Here is a 26,688-nt window from a genome sequence, read left to right on the forward strand (position 1 = left end):
TTTTTTTTTAATTCCTCCCATAGATTGCTAGTATGTTTTATTTTAGTAAACTTTATGTATTACATAATTTTCTGCTTTAAAAGGTGTGCTAATACAATCCCATAAAATATCTTTCTCAAATAGCTTTCCAATATTTGAAAATCCTTATCCCATGGACATTCATGAATCACCAGTTACCTGCACAGACTATTTTGCTGACTGTCCTCCAGATTTGATTCCTGTGCTATATTCCATAGGCGCTAAGCATAAGAAGCAAGGATACAGCAATAAGGTAAAAAGAGGAAAAGTTGGGTGCGTTTTATTGAAGCAGAACTGTATATTTATTGGCACAGTCTTCTGTATAAAGCCTCCAGACTGTACTGTCTGCTTTACAGTACAAGCTTTTAAAAATAAAACTTATTAGTTGATGATGTAATGCAGTTAGGAATGTGGCCAAGCAGGTTTCTTTTGAAAGCATATTCCAAATGGTTTATGCTGCTTCTTGGTTTGATTTACTGGGTTGAAAGATAGAACATAGAGCATAGCTTCTCCCTCAAATTTCAGGGGGATAGGAGGAACATATATGAGAGAGAGAGAGAGAGAGAGAGAGAGAGCGCCAGCCCTCCTGGACATACATAAGAACCACCCAATTTACGGCTTAAAAGTAAACACTGGAATCTGGCCCTAAAGCACAAAGACAGCAACTATAGTTGAATGATGACCAAAGTTTATTTTTCTCCCTCAAAGAATTCTGTTAGCTTTACCCCTCACACCCCTACAGTACCCAGAATCCTTTGGGGGTGGAGAGAATGAGTGTGCTTTAAAGCAGGGGTCAGCAAACTTTTTCAGCAGACAGCCGGTCTACTGTCCCTCAGACCTTGTGGGGGGCTGGACTATATTTTTTGGGGAGGGAATGAACGAATTCCTATCCCCACAAATAACCCAGAGATGCATTTTAAATAAAAGGACACATTCTACTCATGTAAAAACACGCTGATTCCCAGACCGTCTGCGGGCCAAATTGAGAAGGTGATTGGGCTGGATCCGGCCCCCGGGCCTTAGTTTGTCTACCCATGCTTTAAAGGTATAATGCAGAGCTTTCCAAACTTTTCATGCTGGTGAAACACTTTTTAGACATGCATCATTTCACTACACAGTAATTCAATTTTACTAGCTTTACTACTAGAGGTTCAACTAACCCCTTTCCAGCCCCGGGAGGAGCACACGCAACATTCACATGACACACCTACATACTGCAGCTGACACACTAACATATATACAGCTTTAAGTTGTCACTTTCCTGGAAATAAAATGCAGCATTTCAGTATTCTAAATGTAACCCCTCTCATGGTGTTTAGGAGTGGCCTATCAGTGGCGGAGCATGGAACCTCGGAGCACAGACGTATCCTGAAATTATCATAACAGGGTAAGGAAGCTGCTGTTATAGGATGCTGCTTACTGAAGGAGTGATGGACCCATTTACGGACCCAACCAGTTTCTAATTTTCCCTTGATCTTGCTAGCTGTCCTCGGGGGTTGTCTCTGGTGATTCACAAATTGACTTCTAGGTTTCTTGAACCAGTTTTCAGAGCTCAGTCTTTCCATGCTTTAATGAAGAGCTGAAAGATGTGAGGCAGCTACGCTCTTCACAGCTGCCTAACAAGGACTGGCTGTCACGATGACTTACCAGCTGTGTTCAGTCTCTCACCGCAGGGAGACGCAGGGCCCCTCCAGCACAGTACTGCAGGTGCTTAACACGAGCACCCCCAAACTCGGCTCTCCAGCTGTTTTGGGACTACAACTCCTATCATCCCTGACCACTGGTCTTGTTAGCTAGGGATGATGGGAGTTGTAGTCACAAAACAGCTGGAGGGCTGAGTTTGGGGGTGCCTGGCTTAACACAATAATAGTGAATTCGTGGTGGATTTAATTGTGCTTTATTAGTTGTTCTACAGTGTTTCCTCATTACTGATATGTGGATGGACTTCAGCATGAAGTTGCGGGATATGCACTGATTGGAAAAGAAGCAGTCTGGCTGCCCAAAACATTTGCTGCTGCAAACAGTATTGAACGTGGGATTGCATTTGGCTGCCCCAATAGCACCATGAGCACAAATCATCATGAATGTGCAATATATAGGGCATCTGCAGGGGCCTTGGTATATATGTGACGTTTAGGCAGTGTACAAACTGGAGCTTTAAAGCACATGTGAAGCAGATGGGTGGGGTATAAATAATAGAATTCTTCTTCTTTCCCTCAAAGAATCCTAGCCACTGTAGTCTGTTGTAACTCTATGAAGGGTTAAACTAGAATGCCCAGAATTCTTTGAGGGAAGAAATGTGTTTTGAATGTGCTTTAAAGCTTCAGTTTGTACACAGCCTTACTAAAAGGTTAACTGTTCTGTACTTTGTTTTAATTGACTTTTAATCTATTCTTTTTAAGTCATGCAGATGGAACAGTGAAATTTTGGGATGCTTCTGCCAGTAAGTGCCAAAACACAATTTTTAAACCATTAATAACTGCATGCTACAAATTTAAGGGGAATAATTGTTTAATTTGTTCATTATTGAAAGGATGGGATTAAACAAAATAATTGTTAAATTTGTTCGTTATTGAAAGGATAGGATTAATGTAACAAATGGAATGAAATTGATTCCTGACATTTCAGTGAGAATGTTGGAGGAAGGAGACCCACATCACTGTGTGATTTCTTTGTCCAAAGCCATTTGTTCCCCTTTGCCTCCTGTTTCTGTGACATCATGCTCCAGGGTGACCAAATAAGAAATCCTGAAATGTATATATGTTGATTTCTTTTTAATTCTAAACCAGAGATGGCCAACCTTTCAACATCTCACTCTTCTACACAATTTTTCAAGGTAGAGGAATTCTGTTTTTAGGGACAGGGTGATCAAGGGAAACATTCAAACGACACCTAGTTTTTACGCAGGTTTACCTGGGAGTAAACCTCACTGAACCCAGCATGAATTACTTCTGAGCAATGCATGGGGTTGAACTGTTATCCCATTGCAAGGGAAATTATGGATTTAGAGAGGGATGATGAATCAGGGCTTTTATGCTCTGGAAAGGCATTAGTTTATGAAAATTATTATGGCTGGAATTCAGCTGAAGAGCTCCACTAGCGCAAACACTTTTGGCTGTGCAATGGAACTTCCCCTCCCTGTCCCTTTCCCACATGTCTTCTTAATCTGCTGCAGAGTGTTGGGGGGAAATCCAAAACAGATTTAGGAAGCATGCAGAGAGAGGAGAGGGAAGGGAAGTTCTGTAGCTCAGCCAGCAGAACTGCTTAGTTTGATACTGCCCTGTGCTACTATGCTTTCGTTCTCTGAATTATATATAGGCTAAAAAAAGAGCCTGGGTACAGCTAGGTTGCATACATGCTATCTAAGTTTGTAGCACAAAAATGTATTTTTCATGTTTGCCCTCAACATGCTGCTTTCAATCTTGCTTAATTCTGGATCTAGCCATGCACAAGGATGGGTGTGTGGTTACTTGATATGTGTTTGAAAATCCCCCCATTAGGTTATCCACACCTTTTCCTCCCTGCACATGCCCCGGGAGAAGGAAGATAAAAGTGGTGGTTGCAGTCTTGGTATATGCCCACCCAGAACGCTATTGGGCAGGTGTTGAGACATCCCCTATTGCCAGACCACCTACATGGGTTTTCCAGTGGACGCATTGCGGGTAATACAGAATCAACCTGCAATGAGCTTTTATTTTTGAAACGAAACCAGTTTCTCAGTAACTGCTTTTTGGGGGCAACAAATACGCAACGGATCTAGACTGTGTGTGCACTAAATAGAAAACAACAAGTATTCCCTCTCCGTTGGTTCTGGAATGAAATGTAGCGTATGTTGTCGCCCTAAGAAACAAAACGAAATGTAGTGTGTGTTGTAGTCCTAAGAAACAAAATGAGTAAGGGGAAATTTCAGTGATGTTTTAATTCTATGCTATATGGCAGCACAGTGGGGCATACCAGTATAGCTTGTGGTGGTGGAACAGTGGTTATACAGGTATCTAATTCTTGTATTGGTTGATTTCCAAGTGAATCAGCCACACACAGTTATCAGTGAGAGTAGCCTTGATCCTGCAGAACTGGTTTGGCATCCTTTTTTCCTCATCTTCTCCTGCCCCGTCTTCAACCTTTGAGCAGGTGGGAGTACGCACTTGTGAACCTGTGAGTTGGGCTTAATTTAAAAGCCTTAAATTTCAGAGTCAAAAGGCTGGGGGAAGGGGCAGGGCAGAGGAATGGAAGATCCTGGATCCAAAACGGAAGAGTGGTGGTGCTGGTGCAGGAGGAAGAGGCTCAGTGCCGTCCCAGGTTCTTGGGTGCTCACTTTCTTCCACCTCCTCCTCTCCCCCACCCCTTTCTCTCTCCTCTGCAACACATCACTTTTGAGCGATGGTAGGGCTTGTTGCTTACTACAGGGGAGTAATGATCTTGCTCTCCCTATTTGTGGCACTGTTATTGTTCTTCAGACTTGGAAGGTAGGGTGTCTGTGCTGCCAACACACACCAGTCCCAGTTGCTGTTTCTCCAACATGTCAATTACACTGCTCTGGAGCAAGAATCAACACATTTGCAAGCGAGGCAGTTCAATTAGTCTGCAATAGTAATCATGGCCTCCATTCAGCAGAGCCTAGGGACCATATGCCGCTCAAACACTTTGTCTATTAGCCGGCTCTTTCTTGACTCCAAGCAGGACTCTGGGTTGCCATGTTATTAGGACAGAAGTTTGGCGCTACATCCAAGTACATTTGTTTTGGATCTTGTTAAATAGGTGGTTGTTTAAGGAATTTTGCCATTCCTTTTGAGAACAGTGTAGCATGAATGAATGCAAATTCAGACTCCGCTTCCAATGCCTTTAACTCTTTCTGTTTGCTCTGCAAACAAAAAAGAAGACTAGCAGGTTGGTTGCTGTGTCCGTGGCCCAGAAACACATATTTGTGTTGTGAGCAATGCTTTGCTGTGTGAGGTGCTAGAATGTGCAGCGGTGGGAACTCCACTGTCTGTGCCTTTTTAATGTTGTGTTTTAATGTTGTAACCCGCCCTGGAACCTCAGGATGAAGTGTGGTTAATTAATAATAATTAATTACAGTGCTGAGTGACACAGAGTTGTGTGGTAAAGAAAGATGATAGAATTCACATTACTTAGGAACCTCCTGTAGCACGTAGCATAGAATTGTGTTTAGAACAAGGGAGATACAGTATTTCATACAGTGTGACCCCTGAGCAGCAGTTGTGTTCCCTAAAAATGCCAGTGCAGTGCTATCTCATCAGGGAAAGGTGCTTCAGTGTGAATTGCACCAGTGTTACAGGAAAAAAATACTGAAAATACATTTGTATCCCATATAAATGTGTTGATAATTGTTGCAAATAATTCAACAATAGACAATAGGGAGTTGTTAGGTAAGGCCTTTTGAGGCGTTCTCCCTCTATCTGTGTGGCTTGTGTATTTTTCTGCATTCAACTTGTTGGCCTTCCTTTTAGTTTCTCCTTGGTTTTAGGGTTCTTGCTTTTGTCCAGGATAGTCTGGTAGATTGGAGATCCTTCCCATGGATGAGTCAACCAGCAGTTGGCCTTGCTCCTTGATTAAAAGGGGAAGGGAATGTCCTGAAGGATATTTAATGCCTCCCTTGAGAATAGGAACTTATGGTAAGAAAAATCCTGGGTTTTGCACTTTTCAAATGGAAGCCAGTAATGTCAAGCTGGCAAGACGTATATTGAACAACTGTGTCCAATTTACAAGATGGGTAGGGTGATAGATAAAGATTTGAGCACCCTTTGCACATCTTATGGACTCAGAATTGTATGAATATCTTCAGTATATATGGTATATTTTCATTCTTTTTACTGTAATCTTAAAAGGCATTACACAAAAAAGCAAAGAAAGTAAATGGGTGGGATTGAACTCAGGTGTTGCATGTGTGGAACGTGGTCTGCTTGCACAACAGGAACGTGGTCCATCTCCTCTCCACCAGTAAATCCGCTCTGGTGGTGTGGGGAAAACCCCAGAACAGGTTTGGAGGGAGTGCAGAGGGGGTTAAGTCCCATTGCATGAGTCAACCTTGTTCTGTACACACCTACTCCACTTAGTGCTACATTGGATTCCATCATATATCTTCAATTTTTTTAAGGTAGAGGATTCCTTATGTTGAAAGGTTGACCTTCTTTTTCATACGCCCTAAAAGAGCAGGGCTCTGTCCTGCTGCTAAGGTATGTCTCTCTTTTTGGTCTTCTCTGAGAGCAAAGCACAGATAACGGTAGATATGATCTAGTATGAAACTCAATAATGCTGCATTTTGCACTGTTTCACTGTAGTATCTAACAATACTGGAAAAGACAGACTGTGATATTTACAGATAATGAGCATATATTAATCTAGTTTAAAGCAATATAATAGATGTCTTCAATATTCTCCAGTTACACTGCAGATGTTATACAAGTTAAAAACCTCAAAGGTTTTTGAAAAGCAGAAGTTAGAAGGAAAACCAGCCCCAGAAAACACAGAAGAGGATCCTTTTGCCATCCAGCTGATGTACTGGTGCCCTGAAAGTAGACTGTTTTGTGTAGCAGGGGTCTCTGCATATGTTATCGTTTACAGATTCAGCAAGCATGAAGTTAATACTGAAATCTCAGTAAGTTTGCATGAGTTTGCTTATCTATTGCATTGCTTACTTCAAGGCTTGGTGTGGAGTTTTGAAACACATCATATTCCAGAGTTGCATGTAGCATAAGTGAAAAGCTTAGATTTTGTTAATCAAGTAAAATTTCAGATAGATGAGATGTTGCAACACAGAACTATGTTTGAAACAGGCAGTGCAATAATGATTGCACGTTTTAACTTCCTCTATGTAATGTATAGGGACGCAGGTGGCGCTGTGGGTTAAAGCCTCAGCGCCTAGGGCTTGCCGATCGAAAGGTCGGCGGTTCGAATCCCTGCGGTGGGGTGCGCTCCCGCTGCTCGGTCCCAGCGCCTGCCAACCTAGCAGTTCGAAAGCACCTCCGGGTGCAAGTAGATAAATAGGGACCGCTTACCAGCGGGAAGGTAAACGGCGTTTCCATGTGCGGCTCTGGCTCGCCAAAGCAGCGATGTCACGCTGGCCACGTGACCCGGAAGTGTCTCCGGACAGTGCTGGCCCCTGGCCTCTTAAGTGAGATGGGCGCACAACCCCAGAGTCTGTCAAGACTGGCCCGTACGGGCAGGGGTACCTTTACCTTTACCTTTATGTAATGTATAAATATATGCAAGTGGTTGTAACACTATTTCATGTGTACTACTGTGAACTGTTATGTAGGAAGGCCCTGGGTACAGATTGCATTTGAGCCAGTTGATTACTTAAAAAAACAACAACCCAAAATCAAATTCTCAGATGCAAAACATTTTACTGGGTGGTACTGTCTTTCTTTATAATAACCTTGTGTTTCTGTTTCTGAGATAACATTAGTGGCACAAAACTCCCAGGAGCCCAAATTCATGGTGATGAATCTGTTGAACAACTGCTTTAAGTACCCTCTATCTCATGCTTAGGAAGAGAGGGCAAAAAGCCCATTGTTATCCTCGAAATTCAGGTCTTAGGTTATAAGACTTCCCACCCCATTTGTGTTAGTTCTTTAGATGAAGGTCAATTTCATCTTAAGTTGTTGTTGGGGGGCAGGTATTGGTTGGTTAATGGGCAAGTTCTGTGGAGGATATTTAGTGTTGATGATATTTCCATTCCTCCCCTTAATTCATTCCTCCCCTTCATTTTAACTGAACTAATACCTTATCAAACGAATCTCTTGATTGCTATACTAGGAACTGACCAGATTTATTGCTGCTACTTATTTTTATTCAGAAAATACTTGATTTCATAAAATAACTTGGGTTTTAATTTCCTTAAGTCTTTAGAGGTGCACCTCCAAAGTGAGGTTGAAGATATCATTAGTCCCGAGGCAGAAATGATTCCTCCCTTTCCAAATGCCTCTTCCCCTCTTCCATCTCTAAAAGATCTCTCAGGCAGTACAAACACTGTGGCATCTGAAGGAACGATGAAGGACAGTATCCCATGTCTCAGGTAAACAGTTTAGATGGTTTGAAAGGTTTGTTTCCCTCTCCCTCTGTTGTCCTCTCTTCTGTCAAAGCTTAGGATATAAAATTCCTTAAGGCAGGCAGGGATTTGTTTTTTTTTAGATTTGCTTGGCTTGTATTGCATTGTGTAGAACCCAGTAATGGCCAGTGGAATGGAATGAGGTGGCAAACCTTTACTGGCTTCCAAGGAGCCATGCATTTAGTATTGTGGACCCAAATTTATGGAACTCCCTTCCATCTGAGGTCAGACAGCTTTCCTTGCTGCTTTTTTTTTTTTTTAATTCCAGCAGGCATTTTAATTGATGCTTGATTTTCCAGTTGTAACTAACTTTTATTTTTTCATATCTAGCGTGTCTAAATAAATAAGTGATAAGATAAAAATTATTGAAATTAAACAGGATGGTGATGTATCAAAGATGATATATAAAGGGGCAGATAAAAATATAGAAAGTATACTAGCCAAATGTTTTGACCGCATAGTCTTCTTTGGTGGATCAAGCACTGAGCATTTGGAAGCAGGTGTGAGGGATCAGTGACATACAGAGGCAGAGTGTGGATTAAACACAGCCCCAGTTTTTATTGATTCCCATAGACTGTCTTGCAGGACATCTTTGGGAGAAGAAAAGGTTGAGTAAATCCTACACAAATCTGGAGCGGAGTCCCTAAGACAGTTGGATGGTGCCTTGTAGGCTTCCATCTGGCAACTCCTGCAGCCAAGCTGGCGCCAGACATGCTGCTCTGCTTTCCTTTGGACCACACCGGTGAGGCCAAGACGGGGGAGATTTTGTCGTCTGGGCAGCCCAGGACCTACAGACACACTGCCCAGGCTTGCTTCCCAGGGAGGTCACTTCGATGCTGCTAATGTAGCAAAAACAACATGGGGGGATCGCAGTTACATGTTACCAGTCTCTGTCACCACAGCAGGCGCTGTGGTTCTCCAGCAGTTCCCTCTGGAGGTGCACTCCATTTCCTCTTGAGATAGACAGGTGCCAACAACAACAACAACGGACTGGGGTTTTGTGCAGCATCAGGCAAGGATCCGTCCACCAGGCAGCCTGTTTTCTAGCCTGCTGTTTTTACCTTGCCTGTCTGCTGGGTAGCCTGAAGGAGTTGTCGACAGGTCTGTCCATGACATGGGGCCACTCTGGGAGGTCCTGCCACAACCTGCATCCAATAACCAACCGAGGTCGCTGATTGACTTCCAGAGTCTGATCAGGTCCCATGTAGCAACACTCCCACTGACTGGTAAACAGACGGACTTCTTGCTCTCTGCAGTGAATGACTTGGCCTGTGATGGCAAGCTTCAATCAATCCGACCTCCTGAGTCAGTTTATCTTCAGGCTTCCATACATTATGTACAGCAGAGGTTTTTTGTTTTGTTTTTTGAGAGAAAACCTTTGAGAGAAAAAATTCTTATAGCCTTATAGATTATTTCAGATATTCTGCCCTAAATCACAGTCTCTTCTGAAAACTATAGATGTTTACTAGATGGATAGCTCAGTTGGTAGAACATGAGACTTCAATTCGGGGTTGTGAGTTTGAGCCCCCTGTTGGGGAAAAGATTCCTTTGTTGCAGTGGGTTGGTCTAGATGACCCTTGGGGTCCCTTCCAACTCTACCGTTCTAGAGGCATAGAAGAGGAAGGATGAAAAGGCAGCTCCAGGAACACACTTAAGAACTGAGGCCCGTTTGGCACCCACATTGCATAGTTTTCTTTACATGCTGAAGACACACCTCTTTGCCCTGGCCTTTGATACATTAGATATGTATTTTATGACCCACCCTATTCTGTTGATTGAAATCTCTTTTAGTTTTTTCTAAATTACTATATTTATAAATAGGTGTAACCTCATGCTGAAGGGGGGGGAGGGTAAGAAACCAAATCATAACAACAACAACAACAACAACAACCAATGAAAGCAGGGTTGCCATAGTTCAAAGAGTGAAAATCCAGACAGAAAATTTGTTGAGCTTTCTCTATCTTTTTTTGGAGGAAAATTGCAAAGAAATGGGACGTTTCTGAGGAAAATCGGCAAAAAATACACTGCCAACATGGGTTGCCATACATCCAGATTTTCCCAGACATTTCGCCTATTTCTGTCTGGCCACTGCTTGCAGCTGCAGTATTCCAGATATGTCCAGGACATTCTGGATGTTTGCCAACCCTAAACGGGAATTTCTCTCCAGGTAGTTTTTACAATTCTGTCTTCTGGTATAGCTTGGTCATTCTGTTCACAGTTTGTCCTTTTGCTCTTAGTGTTAAGACTCGTGCTGTGAGGATGCCTCCTGGTTACCAAGCGGTCCTTGTTATTCAGTTGGTCTGCGCTGATGGCGACTCTCCCCAACAGATAACCAGCCTAGCAGCAAACTCAGCATACGGCTTGTAAGTTGAAATATACTCAGAGTCCTGTAGTGATTTCATGCTCTTTATTGCAGCTTGTAAAACAGTGATTTGATTGCCCCCCAAACCTCAGGCTTTTATATACATTATTTACACAATGAGTCCCGTCTGATTGGCTGATTCTGCTTCCCTCCTGAAGCCTGATTGGTCTTTTCCTGCAGGCCAATCAGTTGTTGCATTCTATGATCCTACCAGCCTAATAGGCTGATTAACTTCCTCCTGGAGCCTGATTGGTCTTCTCCTGCAAGCTAATCAGTTGTTGCATTCTAGGATCTTACTTGCCTATTGTTCTAGGATCCAAGCTTAGTACATAACATAAGTTAACCCAAAATATTTTAATTTTCTTCAGGAGATCATGTTTCTGCCAGTGTTGCTTGCACTACTTTGCACTGCAGCATGTCCTTTGGTGCTAAAGAGCTTGTTTTTCCGGGGGGGGGGGGGGAGCAGCAGGAGAATGGCAAAACTGCTCAGACACATGCCTTCTAGGCACACGGCAAGCATAAGTGTTTCTGAGTCCTAACTATCTACAGAATTATCCTTGGTTTGGTTACTAACTGAGTGGTGCCTGCTGCTGTTCTTCCAACAATCAAGCCCCATTGCTCCCAGAGAGTGTGTGGTTTGTGTGGTGGCAAGAAGACCCGCATGTTAGCCACAGCAGGCTGTAAGTGGCCAGATGACTTCCTCTGGAGTGTTATAAAAGGAGAACATTTTTCTTTAAAAAATCTATCAGAGGCAGCACTAGAGCAGTGTTTCCCAACCTTGTGCCTCCAGCTGTTTTTGAACTACAACTCCCATCATCCCTGACTAGCAAGACCAGTGGCAAGGGATGATGGGAATTGTAGTCCAAAAACAGCTGGAGGCACAAGGTTGGGAAACACTGCACTAGAGCACCCTAAAGCAGGCTAAAGTAGACATGATTTGATCTGGGTCATGAACTGCCTGGATTAAGTCAGGTGAGTCCACTTTGGAATCCGAGATCTGTGGAATTTTCATCCCTAAGGACAATGCAGCCTCATGAGGTGGGAGAGATGAGTTTCTCTTGTGCTAGAGTTTCCAGTGCATTGAGGACACCCAAGGATGGTTCTGAGAACAATCCCATCTCCCATTCTGCAGCTCCATGGCCTCAGTCCCCTGAGCTGGAAAACTGGAATCCATGCTCATGACAAGCTGTGTATTGTATGTATGAAATGCATGATCGGGGTGAACAGACGTGTTTCAGCGTCAATTGAATGAGAGTTGGAGTGGTATTTCCACATAGCAAGAAGCATTTGGTTGGGGATGGGTGTAAATGGAATGAAGAGTCATGCATAACCCAACTTCTTCCTTTAACTGTGGCTGGATCATTGCTTGAAGCAGATAATACCAAAGCACAGTGTCCTTGAAGAATGTTTCTTTCCACAGAGTTGCCTTTGGAAACGGCAATGGTTTGGCTGTTGTGGATTTTATGCAGAAGACCACACTGCTGAGCATGGGCAGTCTTGAGCTCTATGGGTCAAGCGATCCTTATCTGCGCCAGCCTCGTTCTCCGCGCAGAAGCAAGCAGTTCACTGCAGGTAGGAAGAACTGGGACAGCATTTTTTCTTGTTGCCTGCAGTTTTTGGAATGGGTTAAAAATGCATGTGTGCTAGTTGAGAGAAAGCTCATAACAACATGAAAAGCACCGGACAGACTGCTTGTCATGTACCGATGATATTATTATTATTATTATTATTATTATTATTATTATTATTATTTTACCAACCCTTCACCCTTAGGTTGTGTAGTGGGTTACAACAATTTAAAACATGACATGAAAATTATTATTTTTTAAAGCAGTGTTTCCCAACCTTGTGCCTCCAGCTGTTTTTGAACTACAACTCCCATCATCCCTGACTAGCAAGACCAGTGGCAAGGGATGATGGGAATTGTAGTCCAAAAACAGCTGGAGGCACAAGGTTGGGAAACACTGTTTTAAAGAACACCTTCTCCTGGGCTGCCACACCCCACCCAAGCTTCTGAGGGCAGTGGAGCTGTGTAGAAGGCCCTCTCTGCCAATCTTAACACCTGAGACGATCTGTAAAGAAGGATGCAGCCTAAGCCATTTAGAGCTTTAAATGTTAACATGAGCATCTTAAATTGGACCCAGAAACAAAATGGCAACCAGTGCAGCTGGTTTTAAAGCAGGGGTTACATGAGATATAAATAAAATCCCAGCTAGTAATCGGCTTAGTCATGCTGGCCACATGACCCGGAAGCTGTCTGCGGACAAACGCCGGCTCCCTCGGCCAATAAAACGAGATGAGTGCTGCAACCCCAGAGTTGGTCATGACTGGACCTAATGGTCAGGGGTACCTTTACCTTTACCTAGTAATCTGGCCACTGTGTTCTGAACCAATTGACGCTTCTGGGTGATCTTGAAGGATGACCAAGATGATAAAAGGTCTGAAAATCAAGACTTATGAAGAACAGTTGAGGGTATTTTTAGCTTGGAGAAGATCAGGCTGAGAGAAGATAGCCATCTTCAAATACCTAAAGGGCTGTCTTGTAGAAGATGGAGCAAGCTTGTTTTCTCTGGAGGGTAGGATCCGAGCCAATGGATTCAAGTTACAAGAAAGGAGATTCTGACTAAACATCAGGAAGAACTTTCTGGTGGTAAGAGGTGTTCAACAGTGGAACTGACTTCCTCAAAAGCTGGTGGACTCTTCTTCATTCAAGTTTATTAAGCTGAGGTTGGGTGGCAGTCGGTCATAGATGCTTTAGCTGAGACTCCCTCATTGCAAGGGTTTGAACTAGCTCACCCTCAGGGTCCCTTCTAACTCTACAATTCTATGATTAAGAAGTTCAGAACAGACAACTTTCATGCTAAGCTATGCTGTGCTCTTGGTTAGCATTTTGATTCCTCCCCTTGTTAAATCCTTCAGAAAGCTAAGAAATGTTTAATTTGCATTCTGCCTTTATTATCTTTTAAAACATTAGTTGAGGCAAATGAAACAAACTCTGAACATCTAATCATCAGTACCTAAGTGCAGCAGTATGAAGATCACAAATTTCAGATATAGTATCACACTATATAGAGTTTTCTGAAGCTCTGCATAGAGCTTACTCTTTTGAATCAAGTATTTGTTTACTTTTGTTTTATCTTGTTTGAAATCCACTCTTCAGCAAAGCTTACAGGATAGTTGCTGACAGGGAGAGAATATTGTATTTTGGATGCTTTGAAAAATAAAAATTAATTTGTTTTAGACAACTACGTAATAAATATTTCTTTCAAGGTTGGAGTCAAGCTATGATTTGGTTGAAAGCCTCCACTGCTTGTAGTCTAGGAGTGAGGTTTTTAAATAGTTATACTGCTGATGTTATGTTCAACAGAATGTTCATTCTAATGCACATTTCCCTCTAATATATTCAGTTTTGTAAATCTTGTTTGGTTGAACAATTGGGTTACAAATTGTGGAGAAGTGTGAATTTTGAAGGATGGCGGTGTTTTGGTTCTCATATTGTTCAGGAAAGTGTGGGTTTGATTCGTCTTCAAATGCAACTGAATTGAACTGCTCCCCCATCTTTGTCTTGTGCTCCAAGAGGACTATCCACATACTTTAGGAGTTGCCTAATGACTAAAGCATATCCTTTCTGTTTTTCCATTGGTCAGTAAGCATTTTCTCACTGACCTAATTGGGAGCAGATTGGTTTTTCAATTGGTAGAAAGTTCAGAGGACACCTAAAGTCTGTTCTCCAAATACTATTTCTCTTCATAAATATGCTATAAGCTCAGAGCAAACACACATGGTGACAGCAATCCATCTTTAAATCTTCCTGATACCTATTTGAACCTTAAAAGCAGCTGGGGGTGGAGCAGAATTTGGATTTGTCTCCTGAACCTGAGGAAGGAGAGATTTAAACCCACACCCCAAGTCATTTCCTTGCTGGAAATTGCTCACTTGAAATAAGCCACGGTGCAGCAATTATTTTCTGTCTTCCTCCTCCGACCCTCCAGGAAAGGCTAGTGACAGCTTCAGGGGCTCATTTCCACTGGGGAAATGGTGTGGAGCAAAGGGCTTAACCCTGCACAAGTATGACAACCCTGGTGCAAATCCATGACTGCTTACAAAGCTAGCAAGAAAGCTGAGTGATCAGTTATGGATATTGTGCGTCATGCTTGGTCCTCAGGATGCAAACTTGGCAGAACAGACAGGTGGGCTGGCCAAGGGGCAAAGGAGAATCCAAGGACAGATGAAGCAACCTTAAATCTCCCAGGTGAAGTCAGATGTCGTAGTTTTGTTTATTTTTGGCACTTACATCCTATGTAGTCAACAAACTCCACTGGACAGTTTCTACTACAGCTTACCTGGTGAAACTTTAGAGCAGCAATTAAGCTACTGGAATAAAAGGATGAAATGAATTTTGGAACAGCAAAATTCTCTAAGCCTTTCAGAAATGGCTTTGTTTTAAAAAAACAAACATTACATACTTGCACTCTCTTTTACTGGCTCTCCAGTATCCATCCCACATTTTTTAGTTCTTAAATTAATTTATTTGGTGTGTCTTCTGACTCAGAGGGGCCTGTGAAGACAGGTGTGAAGTTTCCTTCACCTGGGCTTATGTAGATGCTCTTATCATTTCCTTTCACTTTGGACTGTTTTTTCCCCACTCTTTCCTCTGCCTGCTGCTGCTGCTGATATTCTGGCATGTTCCCAAGACAACTTTTGCATGCGTGGCCTGTCTAACTTTTATCCTGATTTAACGAAACGGATCCGTACTTCCTATCAGAGTAAGTTCTCCAAAGAATAGGACAAGTGCTTTGTCAGGTCTCGGTGTGTTACCATCCAACATGCATGCCATTTCCTCCTTTTTGGATGACGTGTGAAACATGCCTTGTTATACAGTGGTACCTTGGTTCTCAAACTTAATCTGTTCCAGAAGTCTGTTCTAAAACCAAGGCGCGCTTTCCCATAGAAAGTAATGTAAAATGGATTAATCCATTCCAGACTTTTAAAAACAACCCCTAAAACAGCAAATTAACATGAATTTTACTATTTAACGAGGCCATTGATCCATAAAATGAAAGCAATAAAGGATGCACTTCAGTCACACAATCAATCAATCAGTAGCTGAACTGGGTTCCACACAGTCACAAAAACAAAACAAAAACGCAAAATAAATAGCAAAAACAGACAGACCTCAGCGTAACACTCAAAACCAAAATGTATCACTCAAATCGGAAGCGTAACACTCAAAACAGAGCATGTTCGGTTTCTAATAAAAGTTCTCAAACCGGAACACTTACTTCTGGGTTTGTAGTGTTTGAGTTCCAAGTTGTATGAGTACCAAGGCGTTTGAGAACCAAGGTACCACTGTAGTAGTAATTGTAACTGTACCATCTCTAGATCTGATGATGATTCTAGTTGAAATGGTGGTGAAATTTAGCAGAAATGGTTTTAATTTTCATTCATTTATTTACTTCATGAAATTTATACATTTGGTTGCAAAAAAGACTACCTCATAGTGCTTCACCCAAAGAAAATTGCTAGAAGAGCAAAGGATTTTCTGTTGAGGTTTTCGCGGATGGTGACAAAAGCTGTGGAGACTGGGCACTTGCGAGAGCCTGCGTAGACTGCCTCTTTAGGCTGGGTATTTGCAAGTGTCCTTTGTGTGGTGCTGCATAAAGTGTGGAACCATCTTCAATATTTCTGCAATATGCATGTGTGTGTGAACATATGTCTCAGAAACCCTGGCCCAACGAGGGTTGCAAGACATACGTAAATGGATGTTTAAATATGTGTGCATGTTTGTCGCCCCCCCACCCCCCGCTCTGTTTTTCTTTCCCTTCTTCCAAATCAGTGGCAAACCCTTGTTTGCTGTAAATGGGGTACGCTACCACAGTACAGAACACACAGCAATCAAATTTGTTTCTGCATGAAGTACGAATCTGTCTCCAGTACTTTTGGCAACTGAAGAGAAGCATAATGCTCTTTGTGCGTTAAAATCTGTTTTTATATATATTGAAAAAAATGATATACATTTGAATGGAAGCTGAGAGGTTAGTACTTTGTGCAGATGTACCACATTTTGGGCACATGAACCACCTTCTTCAAATCAATACAAAGGGAAGCTGTGCTTGTACAGCACTGGTTTGCAAGCCATTGTGTCAATATCACATCCTCTCTCATCAGGACAAAGTGGTCACAGTAGAAGCATTTATCTGGATGGAGAAGGACTGCAGGACTGCAGCATGGCAGGAAATTGTTGAATGTTCCTTCGCTGTGCACTGCAGTCCCAGTGAAAGTTGGGGAGTCCCACATACATACACACCTTGGCATTCACTTAAGAGCACTCTTTCACCACACCAGCCTTGCTGCCATCTTGTACCTCTCCGTCTTCATCCTGGTAGGCAGCAACAATGGATGGCTGGAGGTCAGGGGAGCCCCTGCTGTCTTGTTACTGGTGTCTCGTCTAGTTCGTCTCTTGACTCGTCGGAATGGATTAGTTTTAACGTGAATACACGGTTGTAGGCTTCTGCATGAGATAAAATCTCTCGGGGCTTGCCAGAAATTCTTGAAACTTTAAATATATACATTCAAAAGTCGTTCCTCCTACTGAAAGTGTTAATCTGCAGAAATATTGTATGAGGGATATTTAGGGAAATTTAGTTTTTGCTTCTGAAATTATTTTCTCTGCATATCTTATGTGGAAGCATACTTCCTTGCTGAAAGATATGAGAGGCACTTTACTTTTATATTTACTTTAGAGATCCTTTTTTGTTAGCACTGTTTTGGTTTATGTTTTATTGATATGGAATTCATCAAAAACATGAATCAAATCAAATTTTTAAAAAAGAATAGTACCAGGTATCCAAACTGGGATATATATAAAAAAGAATTGCTACACACTGAGGAAGATCCTAACATCCAGCTGAAGGAATAATAGAAGGAATTGTCACAGTGTCTGCTAGTAATTGCAGGCATGCTTGCATTCTTTGAAATGACTGTTTTGGTGTTTCTGTTGAAATTTATACAGTGTTTCTGTATGGTAATAGCCGTTTGTTTAAATATTCCCCCCATGGGTGAAATTAATTACTATTGTTAGTAGTTAAGTGGTGGTTCAATGCCAACAAAAGTAACTAACCTCCTTTTGTAGGAGCGTCCTTTCAGAAGGTAGCTGCAATTACCACTCAGCTACATGAAAAGCAGTTGAACTACAGTGGTGCCTCGCAAGACGAAATTAATCCGTTCCATGAGGCTCTTCGTATAGCGGTTTTTTCGTCTTGCGAAGCAAGCCCATTGACAGCTTAGCGGATTAGCGCTATTAGCGGTTTAGCGGCTTTTAGCGGATCAGCTGATAAGCAGCTTAGCGACTTAGGAAAAGGGGGGGGGGGAAGGGGGAAAAACCCGCAGGAACTCGCAAGACATTTTCGTCTTGCAAAGCAAGCCCATAGGGAAATTCGTTTTGCGAAGCGCCTCCAAAACGGAAAACCCTTTCGTCTAGCGGGTTTTCCGTCTTGCGAGGCGTTCGTCTTGCGGGGCACCACTGTAAGTTGTTTAGCTCTGACATAATGTTCATGTTTACTCAGAAGTCTGTTGCACATGTTTAGTAGACCTCACTCGGTAGTAAGGATGCTTAGGATTTTAACTAACTACTGATTGTGATAGTGCTGATACCTCCTTTATAACAGCTTCTGTAAAATTATATGCGGAAAATAAGTTACTATTGAAAATTACTTCTTCATGAAATGGCTGTAGAAATCTCTATTTTCCCTTAGCTGCCAAAATCAGGGGAGAACTGGCTTATAGACTGGGTACCTCCAGGCTGGTCGCATGGGGCTATTGTCCAAGAGTCAAATCCTGTAGCTCCTACCCTTGTCTTTTAACCACATTCATTTAGGACTGATCTCTCTATCCCATCTCAAAAGACTCCAGGGTTTCGTTTAGAGTATCAGATGCAACTGTAAAAATAGTCTTTCTGCAGTTATTACCAGGGATCCATAGGACAGGAGCACACCGCCAAGAATTAATGGTCTTGTTAACTATAATGGACTCTGTGTTTTGCCCGTGACTCAAATATTCCAAAAGTGGCTCAAGTTCTCCCTCTCCCCTTCTCTCCAATGGCCATCTGGTGCGTTGCTGGCTGGCTTCATGCCCACTCGCCTTATATTTAATTTTGTACACCTGCAGCTAATTAATTTTGCCTGGTGCCTAATCCCATGACAGGGATCACATCGGTAACAAATGGTGGAGATGAATAAGGGTAATAGCTTCTGGAGAAAAGAGCACATCATTTAGTGATTTAATTTATGGGACTCCTCACTGAATTATTAATCTAGCCATTGTGCAAATAAATAACATTTAGGACTGCATGAATCCCATAGCCTTTGTTTTCAACAGTTAGGAGATTTTGAAAACAAAATAAAAAAATTCCTTCCAGTAGCACCTTAAAGACCAACTAAGTTAGTTCTTGGTATGAGCTTTCGTGTGCATGCACACTTCTTCAGATACACTGTATCTGAAGAAGTGTATCTGAAGAAGTGTGCATGCACACGAAAGCTCATACCAAGAACTAACTTAGTTGGTCTTTAAGGTGCTACTGGAAGGAATTTTTTTATTTTGTTTTGACTATGGCAGACCAACACGGCTACCTATCTGTAACTGAGATTTTGAAAGTTCCTAACAAGCATGGTTAAAAGAGAGAGGCTGTGCAGAGTTAGTAACCACGTCTAGTTTTCAAACAGCTAAAATTAGCAATAAAGACTTAAATGTCTGAGGGGATTGAAACAGAGCTTAATTTGTACTAGGCACAGCTGCAGAATTCCTCTGCTTTCATTATACCAAGAGGAAATAGGAAAATGAAGATTTTTTCCCAAGTATGTGCAGATTCCTTTTAATACACCAGTTCCCACATACCAGGGAAGGTGGAATGCAGGCTTTACGATTTAGTTCACAGAATTACAAGGTGTCTGAACTTCTCTTTCAATCGTTTGCAGATGGCAATGGTTCATGGCATTGCGGATTCTCGTCAAGAGAGGTGCAGTCCATGTATCCCTTCAAACTCTGTCATTATGCAACCAATCCTCAGGTTCCCAGACAGCTAACCTCTCTAGGGGGCTGTAGCAGAAAAATGCAGTTTTGTTGTCTGAGCAATCAATTTGCCTTGCTTGCTGGAAACGTTTTGCTAGATCGTGACTTTCAGAGTCATGAAGTCCATGCTGCTGAGTGGAATGAAAGGTGTTTGGAAGCATGGCTCACCATCACCTCCAGGCGATGCTTTTGGATTTATTGTGGCCTTTTTCTCATGAGATCAGGGGAAGTGATAGGTGACATGTAGAGAATGCCTTGTTGAAGTCTGTAAAGTGCCCCAGCTGACATTCACGGGAATGTCGGCTTTGACATGAATGATGTGCTGTGAGAAGTGAGGCTGCATTTTCAGAAACTGAGAGCTTTGCTTTCATGAGAGTTTAACTCCATCCACTTCCATCCACATCTCAAACATCTAGAAAGCCATTTCAATTTTGGATAGCTCAGTTGGATAGAGTGTGGTGCTAATAACACCAAGGTGCCACAGGCAGTGTTAGAAACCGAGATATGAAAGCCAGGAGCTAAATGGCACCTTAGTCCTAGGTTATGGGTGCAACAATGGAATGTCTAGGTGTGCTTTTTTATAACAAGAATACAAAGCTGAAAATGAATGAGCTGCAGCTAAAATATTATGTTCACTTTTCACATGGTCTAGTGCTCCCCCTGCCCACCCCCCTAATATTCTTAAGAGGGTCTCTTCTCCGGTCTTCAGAGAGTAGCTGGAAGTGGGGAGGCAGAAAAAAGGTCCTCCTTTCCTTTCACTCTGCAGTTTTAATCTGAAATCGTAGGCGCAGTACTACAATTTCAGAGCTCAGATACTGCTTGCGCTAATGAAATTCCCCATGGCAAAATGCGCCTGGAACAATGGGAGTTTCGAACGCTGGTCAAAGGTTTGATCTCTGGCGCATGGGGCAGCTGCATATTCCTGCACTGCAGGGGGTGGACTAGAAGATCCTCAGGGTCCCTTGCAACTCTACAATTCCATGATATCTAATTTGTAACCGATGCCCAAGCAACTTGGTCCAGCTGCAGCCAAGTTATTTGTTTCAGTGTAGTAGTAGCAAGCGGACTGTCAGTAAGCACAGGTTTAATCTGTCTAGGATAAGGAGGTGTGTTTTATTTCTTCATCACCTCTAAACTGTGTAACAGCACCAGGACTGAAATTACTGGTTCATAGAATAGGATAAGCAGTGTCAGTGTGATATTTTATGTGGTCTTTCCTTTCGTTTGCAGTGGTCAGTGAACTGTGTAAGGCATGCTCCAGTTGATGAACTCCCCCCCCCCCCAAATCCAAGTGTGTTAATGTTTCACAGCTTCATCAAGTGGCATAACTGAGTATATTGGGATTTCTGGATCTGGCAAGGAATCCTTGGGATGAAAAAGCTCTTGTAATGGCAGTTTAGGCATGTAGTGAGCATCTATTTCCCACCAAATATGGAAATCAAATGGACACATCAACCAGTTATGCCTCTTGGATACATACATGATTATGTAGAGTTTAATATTGGCTCCAAGTGGCTTGATTTTTTAATTTCATATTGGAGTGTGTAAAGCATGTGGCCAGGTCTCTGTTATATTTGTATGCTTTGGAGGGGGGGGTATGTGAACAATCCCAATTTTTTAACACCATGTCACCCCACTAAAAATGTTCCTTGTTGAACAAGGTATTTGTGGGCAAAAAAACTGTTTCCATGCTTGTTCCCACCCCTACTGTCCCTAGATAATTGATTATATTATATTTTAATGGCATTTCCCCCCAGGTCTTACTGAGCTATCAGATGGTCCAGTGTCACTGGAGCTGGAGAGATGCAAGTCTCCCACAACTTCAGGTAAATGTGCTCTGGTATGTCAGCAGTTTGTGATGGTCACTCTGTTTCTTGCTTGTGAGATGAAGCACATCTCCACTGTTGAAATATTATATATTATGTTTGCTGGGAAATATATTTGTAATAGGAAGAGCAATATTATTATAGCTACATTATGATTTTATACACACACACACAGATTCCTGCAAACTACAGTGGTACCTCGTGTTAAGAACTTAATTCGTTCCGGAGGTCCGTACTTAACCTGAAACTGTTCTTAACCTGAAGCACCACTTTAGCTAATGGGGCCTCCCGCTGCTGCCATGCCGCCGCTGTGCGATTTCTGTTCTCATCCTGAAGCAAAGTTCTTAACCCGAGGTAATATTTCTGGGTTAGAGGAGTCTGTAACCTGAAGCATATGTGATCTGAAGTGTATGTAACCCGAGGTACCACTGTATAAGGTGCTTTGGAAAGGTATGAAATAACTTGCTCAATCATGTTTATTTTATTTTTCAGATTATTTTATGTTCGCTTATATTTATTTGTTTTATTTAATCCCAAACTTGTGCCCAAAGTGACTCACAGCATAGAGGATTAACAGCAACTAATATAACAATTTTTGACCAAGCTGCGGGAGGCGGTGGAAGACAGGGGTGCCTGGCGTGCTCTGGTCCAGGGGGTCACCCAGAGGCAGACACGACTAAGCGACTAAACAACAACAACAATATAATAATTTAAAAATCTGTAGTGACTTTTTTATTTTATTTTTAATGTCACTACAGATCACATAAACGGACACTGTACAAGTCCAACTTCCCAAAGCTGCAGCTCTGGAAAAAGGATGTCTAGTGCGGATGTTTCCAAAATAAACCGCCGCGGCTCTGGAAAGCCTCCATTCAGGAAAGTACAATCTGCCGCTTGCATGGAGATTTCTTTGCCAGTCACAACGGAAGGTCAGTAGACATATGCATTTGGGAGCTGCTGTTTTCACCTTTTTAAAATTTAAAATTGATCTATGTGGTATTTCACTTCACTTTTTGTGGTAGTAGCATTTATACTGCTGCCTGTCAATAATTATTAAATGGGTAATTCTTTGGAGGTATGTGCATGTGTGACATCCTACAAAGGTGGCCGATTAACGTGGAGGCTCCATAATGTGACAAGTAAAAAAGAAAAACTCTGAGAGGGCTTTGAAAGCACAAACTGGGGTTGGTGAATGCATTGAAGGACCCTTGGCAGCTATGAGTCGTTTTTGTATTTTAATGTGGTTTTTAAGGGGTTATTATTCTTAGATATTTAAAGAATTTGGCACGCAAGCTTAGCCTTCTAGAGTTTCTAATAAGCACTCTCTCTTTTGGGATTATTGCAAGTAATCGGTTTGTGAGATTATGAAGACAAACAGGCTTGGATGTCTATTCTGGGACAATGCTGTTTTATATGCTCTGTAAAGACCACCTGTAGCTTAGATGTGTAGGCTTAGAACATATCTATCTATCTGTCTATCTATCTATCTATCTATCTATCTACCAACTATCTATCTAACTACCCTTCATCTGAAGATCTCAGGGCAGTCCACAGCATAAAAATGCAGAATAAAACCACAAAATACATAATAAAAACAAGAACAAGACAAACCAAGAATCCCCCTAATGCATTTAAAAAGACATCAACTGTTAATCAGCCAAAAGCCTGGCTGAAGAGGAACATTTTTGCCTGGTGCCTAAAGATTTATAATGAAGGTGCCAGGTGAGCCTCCTTGGGGAGAGCTTCCACAAATGGGGCCACTGCAGAAAAGACCCCGTTCTCGTGTTGCCTCCTTCAAATGCATCTCCAATTACACAGTCTCAGGTAGCAGCTTTGATACCTTGGAGAGCTACTGCTAAACGGTGAAGGCAATAATGGACCAGATGGACCCCGTGGCCTCTTCTTGGTATAAGGTGTGTTCATTTGTGTTGCTCTCTTTCGACAGAAACCAGGGAGAACTCCATCAGCCATTCTCGAAGCTCCAGTGTCTCCAGTATAGACAAAGAATCTAAGGAAGCAATTACAGCATTGTATTTCACAGAGTCCTTTTCACGAAAAAATGACACCACAGTGTCTCCTTGCCTTTGGGTTGGTACAGGCCTCGGTATGGTCTTGACGATATCCCTTAACCTGCCCACTGCAGATGAATTGCGGCAGACAGAGCCGGTAGTCGTTTCTCCAAGCGGTAAGAAATCTCGATTTCTTGGCTTTCTTGGAAATATGTAAAAATACGCCACTAAGCACAATAACTTGTTAAACTCAGGATATGTCTCCCTTTGGTGCTGTGGAGGGGCAGTGTGGTCAGAAATCTTACGATTTAGGCTTAGTTCTCACTGAAGTGCTAACCCTACGTTTGAGCTGTACCAAATCCTTTTTATGTTGAAGGAGTTGTTTTGTAGGGAGAAGGATTAATTGTTAGACCCTGCCTTGCAGCCCAAAGTGGTACAGCACCTGCAAATCAGTGAGGGGCAAGCTCTCTTAGAAAGCAAATGTTACTTTAGATTATTTTTGTTTATTATAAACTAGACTTTCAACCTCTTCTGCCTTGCGGGATATCTTCAGGAGAAGAAAAGGCTAACCCTGCACAAATCTGGAGGGGAGCTCCTAAGACAGTTGGGTGGCGCCTTGTAGGCCTCCTTCCATCAACTCCTGCAGCCAAGCTGGGGCCGAACGTCTTGCTCTGCTTCCCTTTGGACCACATCAGCAAGGCTGATAGCGGGGAGTCTTGTCATCTGGGCAGCACAGGATCTCCATGCACACTGCCCAGCCTTGTGCCCCAGAACGGTCACTTGGGGGCTTACAAATGCAGCGGTTTGACTTCCCCCTGGAGGCACACTCCATTGTCTCTCGAGATGGATGCCCGCAACAGATTAACTATTACTTCCTTTGCCCGACCAGAGACGAATGGTTGATGAAGATGATGGGTTACGCCGGGGAAAAATGACAGGGAAAATCAGGAACCAGGAAGATAAGAAACTTTAATAAGGAATGGGGGGGGGATACAATTTACTTTATAAACAACTAAAAACTTTGGCAGGATTTGAGTAACGCTTACAGTGATTAAAAACTAAGGAGAAAATGGATTATCTTAAGAATATAGAGAAAATATATAATGCAGTAAAAAAAGTTTGATCATGGAGGGGTGGAGAGAAGTCTAAGGATTCAGGGAATCCTAAATGCTGATGATTATGATTAATGTTTGAATTCAAATCTAAAATTGAATAAAAAAGATTTAAAAACAAATAAAACTATTATTTCCTTTGGAAGTAGCAACTGCAGTAACCAGCTCCATCTTCTGACTATTACTAGCTGCGAGTTTGCTGATTGGCTATTTTTGGCTACAGCGCTATTTTTTCTTGAAAAATAGGTGCCAGAATTCTCCATGAACACCTCCCTTGTCCCTTACAATTGCAATTGCACCTGAGAAGTGCCAGAACTGAGTGCCAGTAAGTTCCAACTGAAAAAAAACAAAACCCTGGCTTTTTCTTACATTAATAGCTTCCAATTTTTCAAAGGAAAAAAGACTCTCACTTTGTCATATTTGGAGGTAGCGGGAGCTAAATTCCTATTTTGCTCATTCCAGGAAACATGACGCCAAGATTGTGCTCTTCCCTTCCGCTTCAGTTGCACATGAGAAGTTAATGGCATGGATGGGAACTATTCAGATAATTCAAAGAGGTGATAGGAGATTTTCTGACGAGCATAATCTCTTGAGTGCTGCCAGCAGGTTGGCATGCGACTTCCCGGAGTTGACTCCCTCCGGGTTTAGAGATTTATAAACCAGCATGGCTGTTTTGTCATTTGTCAATGTCATGAGGCAACAGAAGAGGAAGATGCACATATACTCATCAAATGACTGTATAAAGTTGGTTAATGTGTGTTGGCACCTTTATAGCTAATTTGGGGAAGTTAATCAATCAATTTGAATTATGTTTCCTAGGTACCGTTCTGTCACTGAAGGGAGCAGTGTTAACGTTCGGTTGCTTGAGCTGCACAGGGACCCTAATACACCCACCCTATGAAACATGGAGAGATCCAAACAGCACCGACGAAAGTGAAAGAACAAGGAAAAGAAAACTCGTCATGCATTCTCCCTGCTCGTCCCAGGACATGGGAGACCACCAGTTTGCTGTTGTCTGTTCAGAGAAACAAGCCAAAGTTTTTTCACTGCCTTCCCAGATCTGCCTCTATGTTCACAATATCACAGACACCTCCTTTCTCTTGCGAGCCGATGTGGTGACCATGTGTAACAGTGCTTGCTTGGCATGCTTCTCTGCCCATGGGCATATCATGATACTGAGGTATTTAAAATTATTGAGTGAATCTGAGCTATTCCCTATCGAAGGGAAGGGGAAATGGCCAGCAGTTAGGGGTGATGTGTATTTGCTTATCAAAAGAACCTCTGAAACAGGATTCCAAGGAAAATCCTAAACCTTCTCCTATTCCACATATATGAATATGGATAACACTCTGGATATATAATATATATTTAAGTTTCTTTATTTATTCCTGTTTAACAACCTCTCAGGATGTTTCTGGGGGGAATTTACTGCTGACATGTCTGGTCAATTTGCATGTTGCAACCCCTGGAATAGGGAAATGTATGGGCAATTAGACAGGATGGCATCCAAGCACTCTCTCCCATTCATCTTGGTTTTTTACCAATTTGAGGGCAGTAGGAAGATGGCTGAAATGCAAGCGATGGAAGATATGAAGCAAGTCCAATAACACCACGATTAGAGAGAGGTCACTTTCAGGCCTACTTTGTGACATTGATAGTGATGAAAAAGCCTTTCTTCTTTGCTATTGTTTTAGCTTGTTGGCCTGTAAAACTGTTCCAAATAAAGGACTACAATTCTGGCCTACAATTTTGAGTTGGCGGTACACTTGGTACTAACACCCGGTTTAACTAAACACTTTGGTGATAAAATCACTGGCATCTGCTCCAACTCGGATGATGCCTTTTTAGAGAAGAATCAAAAAGGCTCATTGCAAGGGCAAGATCTAGTCATGCTGTGATGGATGCTTCTCAGCTTCTGTGTCTCAGTTGCTTGGACAGCTACCATTCGCATGCTCAACATTGTGGCCTGTCAGAGTTGCCAATTAAGGGAAGACTGCTATTTGTTTGTTTATATTTACACACTCCATTGATTCTACAAAAACATCAAAGCAGTTTACAAAAATATAATAGAAAAAATTACAACCATACTTTAAAAGAAGTTTAAAATATTAAAACAGATTGAAATTACCTCAATTTTGTAAGCTTTGGGTAGACCTTTCTAAATAAGATTTTTTTTGCAGTAGTTCCACTCATTCCTAGAGGAGCAGTTTAAAACATGCCTTTTAAT

The 26,688-nt window shown here is 42.1% G+C and overlaps 1 protein-coding gene across 3 annotated transcripts in view; it reads left to right on the top strand.

Moving 5' to 3' along the window:
- STXBP5L (syntaxin binding protein 5L) overlaps positions 1–26,688 on the top strand; it is a 68,842-nt gene that overhangs the window by 29,867 nt on the left and 12,287 nt on the right. For 2 of the 3 annotated variants that reach the window (XR_013834517.1, XM_079960233.1), the window contains exons 12-23: positions 124–271; positions 1,338–1,405; positions 2,421–2,461; positions 6,420–6,634; positions 7,881–8,053; positions 10,324–10,449; positions 11,869–12,020; positions 15,143–15,214; positions 21,272–21,340; positions 22,099–22,269; positions 23,286–23,525; positions 25,281–25,641. Coding sequence is in view for 2 of the 3 variants with exons in the window: in XM_079960233.1 (XP_079816359.1) it covers positions 124–271; positions 1,338–1,405; positions 2,421–2,461; positions 6,420–6,634; positions 7,881–8,053; positions 10,324–10,449; positions 11,869–12,020; positions 15,143–15,214; positions 21,272–21,340; positions 22,099–22,269; positions 23,286–23,525; positions 25,281–25,641 (1,836 nt within the window). In the remaining variant the exon portion in view is untranslated. The remainder of the gene's footprint in view (positions 1–123; positions 272–1,337; positions 1,406–2,420; positions 2,462–6,419; positions 6,635–7,880; positions 8,054–10,323; positions 10,450–11,868; positions 12,021–15,142; positions 15,215–21,271; positions 21,341–22,098; positions 22,270–23,285; positions 23,526–25,280; positions 25,642–26,688) is intronic. The other variant, XM_079960234.1, reaches the window with a different exon arrangement.

The sequence above is a fragment of the Podarcis cretensis genome (genome assembly GCF_951804945.1).
Source record: "Podarcis cretensis genome assembly, chromosome: 17".
Taxonomy (NCBI): domain Eukaryota; kingdom Metazoa; phylum Chordata; class Lepidosauria; order Squamata; family Lacertidae; genus Podarcis; species Podarcis cretensis.